This window comes from Astyanax mexicanus, chromosome 17 (genome assembly GCF_023375975.1).
Source record: "Astyanax mexicanus isolate ESR-SI-001 chromosome 17, AstMex3_surface, whole genome shotgun sequence".
NCBI classification, from domain to species: Eukaryota; Metazoa; Chordata; class Actinopteri; order Characiformes; family Acestrorhamphidae; genus Astyanax; species Astyanax mexicanus.
The window spans coordinates 4260590-4276482 of record NC_064424.1 but is presented as its reverse complement, the minus strand read 5'-3'; the positions used below and the strand labels follow the sequence as shown (position 1 = coordinate 4276482).

At 34.5% G+C, this 15893-nt stretch overlaps 1 protein-coding gene across 1 annotated transcript in view; it reads right to left on the bottom strand.

The window, feature by feature from the left end:
* Positions 1-13883, bottom strand: part of pde6b (phosphodiesterase 6B, cGMP-specific, rod, beta) — a 31719-nt gene extending 17836 nt beyond the window's left edge. Inside the window, exons 1-9 of the mRNA XM_049466377.1 lie at positions 12957-13883; positions 9307-9459; positions 4836-4925; positions 4167-4307; positions 2470-2544; positions 2316-2380; positions 1693-1759; positions 1506-1553; positions 1216-1365 (exon numbers count right to left, since the gene is read on the bottom strand). Coding sequence (XP_049322334.1) covers positions 1216-1365; positions 1506-1553; positions 1693-1759; positions 2316-2380; positions 2470-2544; positions 4167-4307; positions 4836-4925; positions 9307-9459; positions 12957-13427 — 1260 coding nt within the window. The 5' untranslated portion in view covers positions 13428-13883. The remainder of the gene's footprint in view (positions 1-1215; positions 1366-1505; positions 1554-1692; positions 1760-2315; positions 2381-2469; positions 2545-4166; positions 4308-4835; positions 4926-9306; positions 9460-12956) is intronic.
* Positions 13884-15893: the final 2010 nt, after the last annotated feature.

Here is a 15893-nt window from a genome sequence, read left to right as displayed (position 1 = left end):
ATGAATAAATATACACTACCCAACAAATGTTTTATAACATCCCCAGCTTCTGTTGGTTAAAGTTAGCTATTATTTATAAACTTTACAAGTTCAGTAAATACCCTGAAATGGTGCTGAGTTTAGCAGTAAATAATTGTTTTTAGGAAACAAATTATTGGCTTAACAACTTACAGCTGGTCTGAATCAGTGGGAAAAAAAATAACTTTATAAAAAATGGATGCAAAAAAATGTCAATTTCTAAATCCTTAGTCTGTAGTAATGCAGTTCTGGAACAAATGGAGTTACTGCACTCTCTCTACTTTTACACACTTTCACACAGCACATTCACACTTTTACCCTACACTCTAAAAAACAGAGGTACGATATGAGTACTTTTTTGTACTCGAAGGTACACTCTTTATAATTGTACCCTCAAAGGTACAATATTGGTCTTTACGGGGTCAGATTTGTTCCCTCTGAAGTACAAAGTAAATTCTAACAGCAATAAGTACAAATTTGTACCATTTAACCAGCCAAAGGGTACATTCAGTATTCTGCATCACTGTACTAATGAACAATATATATTTACATTGCACATTTTTTATTTGAAAGCCAGACAATTTTGTATCATCAAGTTTTTGAGCCATATTTAGTTGATGATAATGTTTTCTTTCACTGAAAGGTACTTTTTTGTGCCTCAATATAAGGTACAGCCCCAGCGACAAGCTTTGTACTCTTTTAAGTACAAATCTGTACTTATATTTCTTAGAGTGTAATCACTAGAAAAAGAAACACATAAACACAGAAAACTCTGTAACTATTAAAAGTAGAAGTTCTTTCTTTCTTTAGAGAAATTACAGATGAAGTCAGAGAGCGGTGAGTACTGTTTCCTACACCTTCAAATAAAGACTCTTAGAAACTGGAGAAAAAAAACTGCTACAGGAAGACGTCTGGCTGACCCACATGGAAACAGCAGCTTTAGTCTTTAGCTCAGATTAACATGATTAAAGACTGAGTCTCAGTTTTTAGCAGAGAAGAGAAGAATTAAAGTTAATCTGACTGCAGTAATAAAGCACTGCTACTGGTGTGTTCTAAAACTTCTGATGGGTAGTGTACACTTACAATAAAGAAAGTTGATAGTTGATAGTTTTATCAGCCTGAAAGGTTCATTTCTGCTACATGGTGTGAATAATAATTCATGCATGAAAGGGTTAAACTCAAGTGAAATAAAAATACCTCCATCAGATTTTCATCTTGTTCATCAAATGGCTTGCCATCTTTCCTGTTATAGAAAGTCGCCACTCCCACAATTTCTTCCTTTTTGTTGACGATTGGCAGAGACAGCACGTTTTTAATGGTCCATCCTTTTACATCGAGAGGTTCCGTCTACGTCACAACGAGAAAAATGTTCGGAATGAGTTTAGAGAGCCTTGTACATACTTCGGATATCGGATTTTACCACTAAAAACGATAAATAAAATACAGAATATAAATGTGTACAAAGAAATTGTGGATTTTTCTTTTACCTGGAAGGTGAACATCTCCTCTGCTGCTGCGTTCATGATATTGCAAATCTTAAAAAAGAAATAGAAAAAGAGAGAAAAGCTTACACAGTGCAACAAAGTGACTTTAATGCTCAATAAATGTTCTGTAATAAAAATAATAAACATACTGTATATTCCTGCTAAAATAAAGAGGAAAAATGCTACTTACAAAACCGCTCTCTGCTACATAGGTGGGAAGCCCACTGACCAGTGCCCAGTGGTCTGGAGTTGGATTTCTAATTAATGGACATAAAAAATATATATATATAAAAATGATAAATAAATTAGAAAAAACATATATATATATATATATATTTACAGCTCTGGAAAAAATTAAGAGAGCATTTCAGTTTCTGAATCAATTTCCAAATCAATCTGATTGTGCTATTTATAGGTATATGTTTGGGCAAAATTGTTGTTTTATTCTATAAACTACAGACAATATGTGTGATTTACAGCTTTGGAAAAAAAATAAGAGACAAGTTAAAATGGATGAGTATCTTTGATTTTACCAAATTAAAAACCTCTGGAATATAATCAAGAGGAAGATGGATGATCACAAGCCATCAAACCACCAAACTGAACTGCTTGAATTTTTGCACCAGGAGTAAAGCAGCATAAAGTTATCCAAAAGCAGTGTGTAAGACTGGTGGAGGAGAACATGATGCCAAGATGCATGAAAAAAACTGTGATTAAATATTGATTTCTGAACTTTTTATTTTTTTTTGCATTATTTGAGGTCTGAAAACTCATTTCAAACTTATTTCAGTAATAAACCATGCAGAAACTTACGGTATGACTTTGATTTCCTCTTTCCCGTGCAGAATGTAGTCAATGACTTTGTAGAAGATGATTTCCTGTATAAAAATAAATAAGAATTCAAATAATCTGATATGCCTTGGTGAAAAGTAAATCATACAGATCATAAGGTGCTGAAGACACATACCCTACCATCTGGAGTTACAGGGCCAGAGTACGGAGGCTGCTCTCCCATCAGCACAGGCCAGATATCAAAGAACTCCTGTAGAAAAGAAGAAGCAAAGAGTTTATCTATATGAACAATAAAAAAGACACAAAACACTGCCAAAATGGTCTAGAAAGGTCTTACTGCCAAAAAAAAAAATATTTGCCAAATGTATGTATTGTGTCCTGGAATTAATGTCAGTCAGTGAAGGATGCTGCAGATAATAACTGTATAATATATATGGTAATAAAATTTTGCAGGTATTGTATGTATTTAGAAACAATATGACTGATATTAAAACCTTTTATATCAATTATTTTATTACCTTATGATATTCAACTATTGTTAAACTCTATAATATTATATCAGTGGCACAGAATCATCTTAAAATGACAATACAATTGTTTATTGCAATTATGTCTGGGCTAATATATATATATATATATATATATATATATATATATATATATATATATATATATATATATATATATATATATATATATATATCATCCAAATACAAACAGTTATTGTGACACCTACTCTGTTATTTTACACTGAGAGCTAGGTGGTTGCAAAGACGTTGCTATGGTACAGTTTTTGGTTATAGGTGGCTATAGGTTGCTAGGCTGTTGCTAAGTTGTTGCTCGGTGTTGCAGTAGTTTAGCTGTTGGTTGCTGAGGTGTTCCTATGTGCTTGCTATGGAAAGGGCTTCATTGCTGTCGTTCCCAGTCTCTTCCACGGTGTTATAATATCACTGACAGTTGGCTGTGGAATATTTAGTAGTGAGTAGTGAAATTTCACGACTGGACTTGTTGTTGCACAGGTGCTGCATCCTATCACCATCCTATTCCCAGAAATATTCGTGCTGCAGACAGCCTAAACTCTTTTAAATCTTTACTCAAAAGTTATCTTTTTAGGGAAGCTTACTGCTGTTAATATATCTTTACTTGCATACTTGCATAATTTTATTTTTTATTTTTTATTGTCTTTTTTTATATATAAATACTTGCACTGTTACGTGTAGGTGCTTGTATGCATGCTTGTTTATATTTTGAGTTTTCAGGAAAGGCGCTATATAAATAAAATATTATTATTATTATTATATATTATTATCACGGTACCACAGTGCTGGAGATCACTGAGATCCTGAGACCCATTCTTTCACTAATAGACTATTTGTAGAAGCAGTCCCAGCATGCCTAGCTGCTGCTTTTATTATTATATACCTGTGGACACGGATGAGATTCAGGAACACCTGGATACTTTTGCCAATATAGTGCATATTGTTCAGGAACAAATAGTTATTGTGAAAGGTTTAAATTAATTATGCAATTATACACAAGAGGGAATGCTATAATGTGTAATACTGACAGTGTGATTAATTGTTATTATTAATATTTTGTCCTCTACCAATTCAGAAGAACACTGCAGTGTATACTATTAATAATATACTATGTTAATTTGTTAAATAATTTGTTATATTGTCAAGAATATTAACCAAAGTTATGTTTTTTTTCTCTGCTAATGTTTGTGTCTTATATGTTGTGTTGATAATATACTATGTTGTAATGGAGCTACTGTATATTTTGTTCAATGCTGGCCTAATGCCATGTATGTCCGTATAACAGGGACTGCTGCTTTAATAACTAATGGAAAGTGTCTGTTTTCAGACCCACCTTCTCCTTGGTCATATCCAGCAGGCCCACAGAGTAGCGGTCACAGTTGAGGTAGGCGCGCACTGTGTACAGAGCTTTGTGGAACTGACGCTCGATGTCTGTCAGCTCTTCAAACACTTTGTTAGCCGACCACAAGAGCATCTATTCACAGAAAGAATAGACAGAACAGGGTTACAGTCTTTCATTCTCAACAAACATCAATTCTCATTTAAAGAGCCATTGTAACGCATGTAAATATATTTATATACATAATATAAATATATGTATGTATTTCAAATAAAACATATACAGCTCTGGAAAAAAACAATTAGACCACTTAAAAATAATGAGTTTCTTTGATTTTACCAAATTGAAAACCTCTGGAATATAATCAAGAGTTAGATGGATGATCACAAGCCATCAAACCACCAAACTGAACTGCTTGAATTTTTGCACCAGTAGTGTAAAGCAGCATAAAGTTATCCAAAAGCAGTGTGTAAGACTGGTGGAGGAGAACATGATGCCAGACCAGAGTCCACCAAATATTGATTTTTTTTTAAACTTTATGAATATGAATCTGTTTAAGTAGTCTCTAAACTATGGGTATTTCATATATGTTATAACATATCTACATATATCCAGAGATTGTGTATTAGATAAGGATACATCCCCCTATATGCAGACACTAACCTGTCCTTTACGTGTCTCGCAGCTGTGCAGGTAGCTCAGGTGATAAATCTTCAGGTTCAAAGTGCCAACTTTCAGATACTTTAAAAAAAGCTGTGAAGAAAAAAAAACAGACAGTTTGTTCATTGCAATTTTTGCATTTTACATTCAACTACTCTAAATATTCAACACAAAATACAGCACGTTTACAACAGAGTACAGAGCCTGTGGTAGTTTTTAGGTAAAAAACATACTAAGTGGTAATCACTGGATACTATATGGTGAACACCACATAGGAAGTAAGGAGCACAAAATATTATGTAGTGAGTGCAACATACTAAGCATTACATATAAGTGGTAAGCTTCAGATACAATGTGATAAGCACCAGATTTATTTGGTCTGCACCACATTCTAAGCATTACATAATAAGTGGTGAGCACCACATACAAAGAGGTGACCACCTCATACATAGTCTTGCGCACCAGATAATAAGTGGTGTTCACCTCATACTAACTGGGGGCCTCCTTATACATAGTCTTGAGCACCAGATATTAAGTGGCACTAATTGGTGAGCACCTCAAACATAGCAGTGAACACCAGATATTAACTGTGGGCTCCAGATAATAATTGGTGAGAACCACATACTAAGTATTAACCACATAATACACAGTGGTGAATACCTCAAACATGGTAGTAAGCACCAAATACCTAGTGGTGACCACCTCATGTGTAGCAGTGAACACCAGATATATAGTGGTGAGCACCACCTAAGTGGTGAGCACCTAAAACATAGTGGTGAACACTACATACCATGCGGTGAGCACTTCAAACAAAGTGGAGAGCGCCTCAAACACAGTGGTGAGCACCAGATACGAATTGGTGAGCACCACCTACTAAGTGGTGACCACCTAAAACATAGTGGTGAACACTACATACCATGTGGTGAGCACTTCAAACAAAGTGGAGAGCGCCTCAAACACAGTGGTGAGCACCAGATACGAACTGGTGAGCACCACATACTACTAAATGTTGACCATCTAATACACAGTGGTCAGAGGTGGAAAGCAACGAATTACATTTACTTACATTACTGTAATTGAGTAGATTTTATGAGTAATTTTTAAAGTAGTTTTTAAATTGGGTAATTTCACTTTTACTCAAGTACATTTTGACACAAGTAATTTACTTTGCTACATTGGAAAACTCCCCGTTACTGAGTAAAAAATAATTGGAAATAATTGGTAAAAAAAAAAATTTGAAAAATTAAACAATCTGCTTAAATGTTAAAAAACCATGTAAATATCAGTTAAAGCAAAGAAAAAATAATAATGAACTGTAAAACTATAAAAATACAGTTTATAGACACATATATGACCATAACCTTTTAACAGTAAAGAACAAAAATGGATCATAGAAACCTATGCCACTTGTTCTTGAAAATTAATTTATGATTTGTTGTACTTTTTACATCAAATAATTAAAAGTAACTATGTAGCTTTTACTCAAAGTACATTTTAAATTGAGTACTTTTTTACTTTTACTTGAGTAGATTTTTAGGTGGATACTTTTACTTTTACTTGAGTAGAATTTTAGCAAAGTAAAGGTACTTTTACTTAATTACAAATTTTCAGTACTTTTTCCACCTCTGACAGTGGTGAACACCACAAACAAAGTGGTGAGCACCAAATACTAAGTGGTGAGCACCAAAATTATAGTGGTGAGCCCCAGATTCTAAATGACCCCGTGTTCAGTGATGAGTTATGAACTGCGTAAAGGAACAGGCTTGTGTAACAGGCCGGGAGTGATTTAGGTAATCTAGGCGTGTACAGCGCGTGTGGAAGGTGTAGTGGATAAGCGATGAGGAACATATGGAAAGGCCGAAGCTCTTCTGGACAACAACATATTTATGCGTCTGACCTTTATAACAGATTTAACTCACAGATATCTTATCTAACTCAGAGATGTGTAAGCCTTCGCTCGTATTGAGGATTAAGAAGGGCAGTGGGGTAATGCCACCACCCAAAACCTACTGTACCGACTCCCAGACTCTAATTCACCACAGACTTAACAACCCCCTTTAAATGAGCACCAGGCTGTAATAATGAAGCTCCTGTCATTTTTTAGGCAGTAACACCAGTAAAAGTACATTTATTAACATTAATTAACCAAAATGAGAATTACCCAACAATATAAATCAATTAATCTTATATACATAGTGGTGTATGCTGTTTATGAGCTGCCATGCATATTCATTTTTATCAAATATTCTGCTTTTTAGTTTTGTCGCAGCTTTTTGGTACTTACAATGACTTTTGTCACATTAAATATTTTGGTAAACTATTATTATTATTATAATATACAAAATCAGACTCTTGGTATTTGGTTGGAGTAGTATGTTCTTGAAATGACTAAAATAGTTTGGTAACACTTGGTACAATAAGAGTACATTAATTAATGGTACTCATGACAGAATATCTCAGCTAATTATTCATTTTGCACTATTTAAGAGATTATTAATCATCACAGCATGCAAACTATTTAAAATGTCTCAACTATTAATTAAAAGTACAATATTTACAACATTATTAAAAAGTAACACCTTTTAGTAAAGGTGCACAAAATAACAGTGCTTACCCAGTAATAAACATTGTTAAATTGTGGTAAAAAAAAAAGTAATGTCACAACTAATTATTAATTGACATTAGTTAATGATTTATTAAACATTTCTTAATTTTTTTTTAAAGAATTGAGGCATTAGATAAAAATTTTGAAATGATTAATAATGTTTAACTAATGTCAATTAATAATTATTAGCAACATTGTGTTGTAAGAACTGTTAATTAATGTACCCGTATTGTAAAATGTTACCATTTTTATGTCCATTGTTTGTTTATTTTGATACATTATTTATGTGGTACAAATTTTAGTATTTTGGTGCAATAGTATATTAGTAGTTACAGTAATTATCTTAAAAATATCCTGAAATATTTAGATATTATTTTGCTACTCCTCATTTTGTCTTTTGTATTACTGGTATTATAGGGTTTTTTTCCTATTGGTTGGAAGGAAAACCACTATGAAGCCACATCAGCACTTTGCAGTGCTCTGTAAAAAAATAAGAGAGCACTTAAAAATGAAAAATAATCATTTTACCAAATTAAAAACCTCTGAAATATAATCAAGAGGAAGATGGATGATCACAAGCCATAAAACCAAACTGAACTGCTTGAATTTTTGCACCAGGAGTAAAGCAGCATGAAGTTATCCAAAAGCAGTGTGTAAGACTGGTGGAGGAGAACATGCCCAGATGCATGAATACTGTGATTAAAAACCAGGGTTATTCCACCCAATATTGATTTCTGAACTCTTAAAACTTATAATATGAATATGAACTTGTTTTTTTTCTTTGCATTACTTGAGGTCTAAAAGTTCTACATATTTTTTTGTTTTTTCAGCCATTTCTCATATGAACAATATTCAAGGGGTTCATCTGCATTGAATGTTGGATTTAAATGCCTTTTAAATGCTCAAAATTTTTCTTCTTCCCTCTCTTTCTTTTTCTCTTTCCATTTCTTTAGATTTTGAGCTATGTATACGTGGCTGTTGTCTTTTTTTCCTTGGGTGTTGTTGCCTTGTTAAAAGATATCAAATATAGTGTGTGTATATGTATTTATGTATATGTATGTGTTATATATCGTCCAATATCGCTGTCCAATGAAAAACAAGTGTCTCTAAAACATAAACTTTACAGGACAGAGAAAAAACTTCTAAACTTTCAATGGAAGTCAATGTAAAAAGAGTTTATTTCAGGTCATTTTGAAGTGTTTCTCTTGGTCCGTTCTTCAAAAAATGTTGGCACAGTGTAATGGACAGCTGGTGTGTGTAAATTACGTAGCAAACTAAAAATCGACAAAAATGGAGATACTTGTTTTTCATTGGACAGCCACGATATATTTCTGATCTAGACCTCTTCTTTTAAAATCCAATGAACAAGTCGACAATTTTTTGTAATCAATATTATATCACAGTTAGTTCCGACCCTGCAATGTGATTGGCTGAGTGATGTTCTGTGAGTACCATTATCAGCCAGTAATGCACTGTAACGAAGCTCTCAATGTATAACTCCGCCACATACAGGTAACCTAGCAATGATGCAGCGCTTACAAACCAAACAGCGCAGCTACAAACAGAACAGAGCACCAATGGAACAATTTTAAGTGGCAGAGTTTTTATAACCAAACGCTCCTCTTTAACTCTTTAAAATCTTTCAATAAACAGCGATAATGGAACTGTGGTATAATAATCGCAATAATACATTCGAGGTTCATGCTATAACGTGTAATACTGGCACTTGCAATGCTGCGGTCGTAGGCACGAGGCTGCAAGCCCTTATAGAACTCCCTCTCATGCATTACTGCTTGATTATCGATTATATGGACTAATCGTTGCAGCCCTACTGAAAGGTGTATGTCAGGATGGTGCAGCATGACTTACGTCTTCATCTGCATCTGTGAAATAGGGTCCAGTGGTCTTGTTGATGGCCATAATTACTCCCACTACATCCTTGCCGTTCATGATGGGTGTAGCCAAGACGTTACGTGTGGTGTACTCCGTCAGCTCGTCCACAAACGAGCTGAAGTGGCTGCACTGGAACGATTAAAAGGGTTTTAAATATTAGAAATTATGTGAAACTGTGGGTGTATTTACAAATATATAGCTTAGCAACACATCAATAACTACTGAAATACTACTAGTGTCTCAACCTAGTAGTTAAGTATATTTTAGCAGAATATATGTGATATTTCTCATTTTGAGATTAATAAAGTATTATTACAAGAATTAATAACATATTCCTTGTAACTAACTTTCTTGTACTTGTTTTGGCTTAATCTACTAAAGGTGACTAATTGTATTGGCAGATAGTGTTTTTTTAAATTCAGAAAATAGCTGATAATTTAGTTTTAGTCAAGGACTGATGCTTTAAACAAGCACAAATATCTGCTAAAGGAATAAAAACACTTTCATTAGATCAATTTGCTTTACACAAAGGAAAATAAACCAGAAATAAGTTAGAAATTTTAGATATTTAAACTAGATCTAAGAGAATTTAACTAGCTATAATTTTTGCAGTGATAGTATTAAGGTTTGGTACTTTTCTATTTTATGGAAAAGATTTCAATTCTATGAGCTTGAACTAATGTGAAATTTAGCAGTTTATCTAAGATAAAACACTTTCATAGCATTAAACTGCTTTAAACAATGGAAAATAAACCAAAAATAAGTGAAATACTCTTATATAAGAGAAAATATGAGAGATTTCAGATATTTAAACTAGATTTAGGAGGATTTAGCTTCCTAAAATTAGAATTTTTGCAGTGACAGTATTACATTTTGACACTTTTCTATTTTATTGAACACATTTAAATTCTATGAACTTAAACTGATGTGAAATTCAGCAGTTTATCTAAAAAAAAAACCTTAGATGAACCATAACCCTAAATCGACTGAGGGAGGCAGTAGCAGTCTTTTGGGTAACACTTTAAAATAAGTCTACCTTTATAAATTGTTTATAAAGAAGTGTATTAATGGTTATTAATTAGGTTGCAAATGCATTAAAAGACATTAATAAGCAGCACACATACATAGAAAGGGCAACTATGACCTGTTGTTTCACAAATAGTGATTCCACATTAATTTATACTGTCAAACCTGTCAAATTAACATATTATTAAATACGTTTAACTATTTAATAACTACTAAGTAACTATTGTAGTACGTATTAACATAGAAAACGACTAATTTGATGTTCTATATTAGTCACTGTTTATTATTTGGCAAATGGCAAATAGTCTTTTTATGTGTTATGAGTAGTAACTGCTTAATAATGGTTATTTTTACAACAATTAATATCAATTAATAAACTCCATTCATAGCTATAGGGTCATACTATGAGTCTTTATTTTTGTAGTGCTGTATTTTGTGTGTAAAAAATGCAAATAAAAAAAGGACATAAATTATAAATACGTAAATACACAAAATGAATAATAATGAAAAGATTGATAATAAGTGGGCAATGTTGCTGACACAAAATGCCCTGGTTTAAGTAATAAGTAATAATCCTCAGTTGTTTTGTGTGTGTGTGTGTGTGTTTGTATGTGTGTGTGTGTGTGTGTGTGGCTCTTGGAATAAATGGATTATGTCAATAGGATTTACCTGCATCTACTTGTACTACTGTAATATTGTGCTACTGTAATATTGTATAGACCGTTTGTACATATTTTACTGTACAATAGAGCTGCAGTATCATCATCATCATCATCATCATCATCATCATCATCATCATGTTCACATGTGCAATAGTCACAACGCCTGGATGTGCAATGTCATATAAGACACATTTAATTAAGTTCAAGCACATTTTAGTAGTTTAACACAAAAGGAACATTTGGTCAGTGTAACATTTAGCAGTGTAATTTTCTGATCGTTTGAGATTAAATGCAAAATTAGACAATTGGATGTAAAACTCATCTTTTTATGTAGTGCAGTGTACAAGATTTTTTTTTTTTAATAATTTTTTTTTTTCCAGTTTTAGTTTTGTCATCTCTGTCCCTCACAATTTTCTCACAAAAAATTAAGAAAAAATGGTTTGCCTTATTTTAATTTTCCATTTTTGCATTTTGCAAGGATTATACGATCAGATTTGTGGTACAAGACACAAAAATGGACAAATTCTGTTTGCGAAAGGTTGAAATAAAAAACGAAATAATTGAAAAATAGAATTAAAAACCATTTCATCTTCACTACACTGAATGGAAAAAATATTAAGTTTTATATTCAATTTTCTGTCTTCAATTTAAGCTTCAATTTATTCTACCATAAGCAGATTGTGTGTGCCTAAAACTTTTTTTATTTTTTTTTCTCCAATCTTGACACACAGTATATTATTAATATTGTTATATGTTGGATAATTGATCTTTGAGGAAATTCCTGTATTTTGTAATATCGCAATATATATCTGTTATATCTGTTATACGGTGTATAACAGAACTACAAAATATCCAAACGTCAGTTTCATCCAATATCTGTACATCACTGAATGCACTTATTTATGCTGCAGATTAGGGATGGGCTTTATTGCCCTAAAATAATATCACGATATTTCATGGTATTTTCATGATAACGATACTCTTGCAACAAAATGAATATGCATGAACTTGTACAACTCTTATGAAACATTTATACTAAATAAAACATTTATACTAAACAACACATTATTTATTTATTTGTTTTGGTACATAGATTTACACATTTGGAAGAAAAGCTAAGTTCTCCACATATTCCAAGAAGGACAACTAACACTTTTCCAGTGTTTAGCAATAAGACGTTTCGCATGTAATAAGCAGAGGTTGAGCAGCTTGCTCTCAGGGTTCTCTTCTCTGTTCTGTATTTCATTGAACTATCATTTTTTTAAGATTAAAATGAATAAAGACAAATTTATTGAGTTTTTTTTTAGGAGTTATATACGTTCTCATTAGCCAATTACACACTAAGAAATATAAGTACAGATTTGTACTTAAAAGAGTACAGAGCTTGTCGCTGGGGCTGTACCTTATATTGTGCTACAAAAAGTACCTTTCAGTGAAAGTCCTTTTTTGTACCCATTATTTTTGTGCCAGTAACTAAATATGGCTCAAAAACTTGATGATCCAAAATTGTCTGGCTTTCAAATAAAAAATGTGCAATTTAAATATATATTGTTTATTAGTACAGTGATACAGAATACTGAATGTACCCTTTGTCTGGTTAAATGGTACAAATTTGTACTTATTGCTGTTAGAAATGACTTTGTACTTCAGAGGGAACAAATCTGACCCTGTAAAGACCAATATTGTACCTTTAAGGGTACAATTATGAAGAGTGTACCTTTGAGTACAAAAAAAGTACTCATATCGTACCTCTGCTTTTTAGAGTGTATATTGGATCAGTTTTAATCTACTATTAATAGATAGTGTTTGTGTTTGAGAACAAAAACAACACCTTAATATTTATTTTGTTTCAGTAGCATATTCATTAAATTAATTTTACAAATGTAAATGTAAGAAAATACCCTGAAATATCAGAAAAAAATGAACTGCATGTCTTACCTCATTAACATCCTTGACGTTGATGGGTTTTTTGGTATGGGCGACATGTCCGACGATGCCGATATCGAGAGGGAAGACGATCTCGGAGTCTGGAGGAATCACGCACTCTTCCATCTTGGCCTCCGTGTTGACGTCGAACAGACGAGTGGCCAGCTCGGCGATGCCGTTCCTCTGCCGGTACATGAACAGGCTGCACCGGTCAGCGTGGATCAAAGCGCTGAGCCTCTTCAGGATCTTGAAGATCACCTTCTCCATGTTGACGTTCTCCTGCATGTCTTTGATCAAATCGAAGAATATCGCACTTTCCTCTACCTGAGACATCTGCTCAAACGTGTCCAGGTCCACCTTGGACTCTGGGATGCCCATCACGGAGGCCACGGCTCCGGGTTTGAGCTTTTTCTGGAAGTAGGTCTTGGCAAAGCTCGGGTTTGCGTCCAGGAACTTCGCCACATCTTCGCTTTGGACGCTCATCTTAGGTTTGGGAAATTCCGGCCTTGTCCCGAATGCGCTGAACTGCAATCACCTTCGGAAATCTGAACAAGATTTAAGCCTGTTTTTAGCTAGAAAAGAGCAGAAATATATTTGCAGCACATGATCCAGAAACTGTGGAGAAAAGGGAGGACCAAAGCAGAACGGCAGCAAACTGTGCAGAGAAGCACCTGCAGCAGCAGGGGCGACCTGAGTCCAATCCGACTGTCATCAGCAAGGTGTTTCCCTAATAGCGCTAATAGTGTTGAAGGTGAACCAGGATCCTCAGCTCATGCAAAACTGATCAGGTGACGAGCAGCAAAGCCGGGGTCCACAGCCACAGTACAGCACCGACGCCTCTTCACTCACTCTTCTCCGAATCACCAGAAAATACGCATTTTCTCCAAGAACGCTCGAGTTAAAAGGTGCAACAGGTGCGAGACAGGTGCTTTTTGAAGATGCGTACGTGTTTTCTTCGTTCACTTTGTCTCCTATCCCGGGCCTTTGTGTCACAAGCTCTTTATGTTCTTATTACAAACACACTGCTCATTCCTAAGCCCTATTTAGTCAAGCCACTAGCTGATTATCTCAGCACCCTGGTCTTCTCCTCTCTCTCACTCTGATAGAGCAATAATAAAGTGATCCATCCTGCAAGATTAAAAAAAGAAAGGAAAGAAGAATAATTAACCTTCTAAGACCCTCCTAAGAACTCTTGCTTTGCGTGCATTTTTTATTTCTCTTTGCTATTTGGGATAATTGGCACCTGATTAGTGTAAAATCAAAGAATTATCTTTTTACACATGATTTCCACATATGAGGACTTTAGTTTTATATTCTGATAAAAATCAATGAAGCATTTTCTTTCCTGAGTGCAAAACAAAAGTAGAAAAAAAAGTGGGTCCCTTTGAGCAATATGGTTCACGTAAGGTGCTGCTTCATTATGAAGACATAAGAAAGTAAAAAATCAAAATTTACTGTATTTACTGTTTATTTAGAAATCTAACATGTTAATCTCCTTTTCCACCACTAGGTGACAGTATAATGGCCTCATAAGAGGACACCAGGCCCTTGTAGAGCAAAATTTATTGTGCTGTGGTCTAGACAACACAAAATGTAATGTCCACACATGTGGACGCCAGGTCCTAGGAGAGGGGTCGGCAATAATTTTGGCCGCGGGCCAGATATTGTCCAAGCCGTTATGTTGCGGGCCAAAAAAGCCCAGAGGGTTGTTGAACCCAATTGCAGAACAGTTGAATTCAAAGCACCCGTGTCGTCAGGGTCACAGTCTAATACACTACCACTGCCCTGGATAGTGAATTGGGACACGACCAGTAAAAAAAGCCCTTATAAGGAGATAGGGAGCCCGAGAACGGGCGGAAAAACGAAAACAGGCGGAAACTAAGAGAGAGATAGGGAAGTAAACAAAAGCTCGCCAGAGAAGTATTTTATTTATTTATTTATTTAACTATCGTTCATTATAGTTCAAACAACCTCACGAGTCAGATGTTTCATGCTTGTGGGCCACACCTTTGCCGACCCCTGTCCTAGGAGTTTTTAAACAATATGTTAAACCCTGTGCAAGGTGCGAAACGATGCTCATTGCTATCTTACACTCCGCAAACAGTCTATTTTGACACCTTTGACCTGTATTGTTTAAATAGCAGCAGTGATTCTGAATATGTCTACGCTGATGGGCATGGTAATCTTAAAATGAGGTACGTTCTGGTAAATTTATGGTGTATTGTTTTCTTGGCAACAGAATATACAGATGCACCACTGACTGAAAACAACCTACACAGATGTCAACAGTCAAATGTTCGTTGCTATCTTGGCACTAAATAACACTAAATAAAATAACATTGCTGTTCCCGTAAATGAGCTGCTGGAGCTCCTTCACAGCGTCAACCAGCAGCTCAGTTCCCTCTGCTGAGAAGCGTTTGTTGGACACGTCCAGGTAGCTGCACCGTCAAAATAGCAATCTGCCAAAGTCAGAGCTCACCTGGCTCTTAAAGAGAAGGATGAGCAAGAGACACTCTGATTGGTTTATTTCATGTTACGCCCAAAATTAACCACACCCATGATTAATTCAGATAATTAGTACATGCCTTTTTTGTGTGTACTTTTCCTGTTGTTACAACAGCAACGACACACTGAAACACCCTAAATAAAGCTACACAGTGCACAATTAACAGCTCAGCTATAGATTGCTAAAATAGGGACCTTTATCTTCCTTTGCTTGGGCGGTCCTGATGAGAGACAGTTTTATCAACATAGCATTGACTAACCTTCATTTTTTAAAGTATTTTTTATCCTTAATTAGTTGAGCAGTTCTTGCCATAATCTGTATTAGAACATTACTCGAATATCCCCTATTCACTGTATACCTGTAACTCTACCTCTTCACTACTTTACTTTAACTGAAGCTCTCAAACACATTAAGAGACAAGTAATTAACTCTTGATGAGTTCA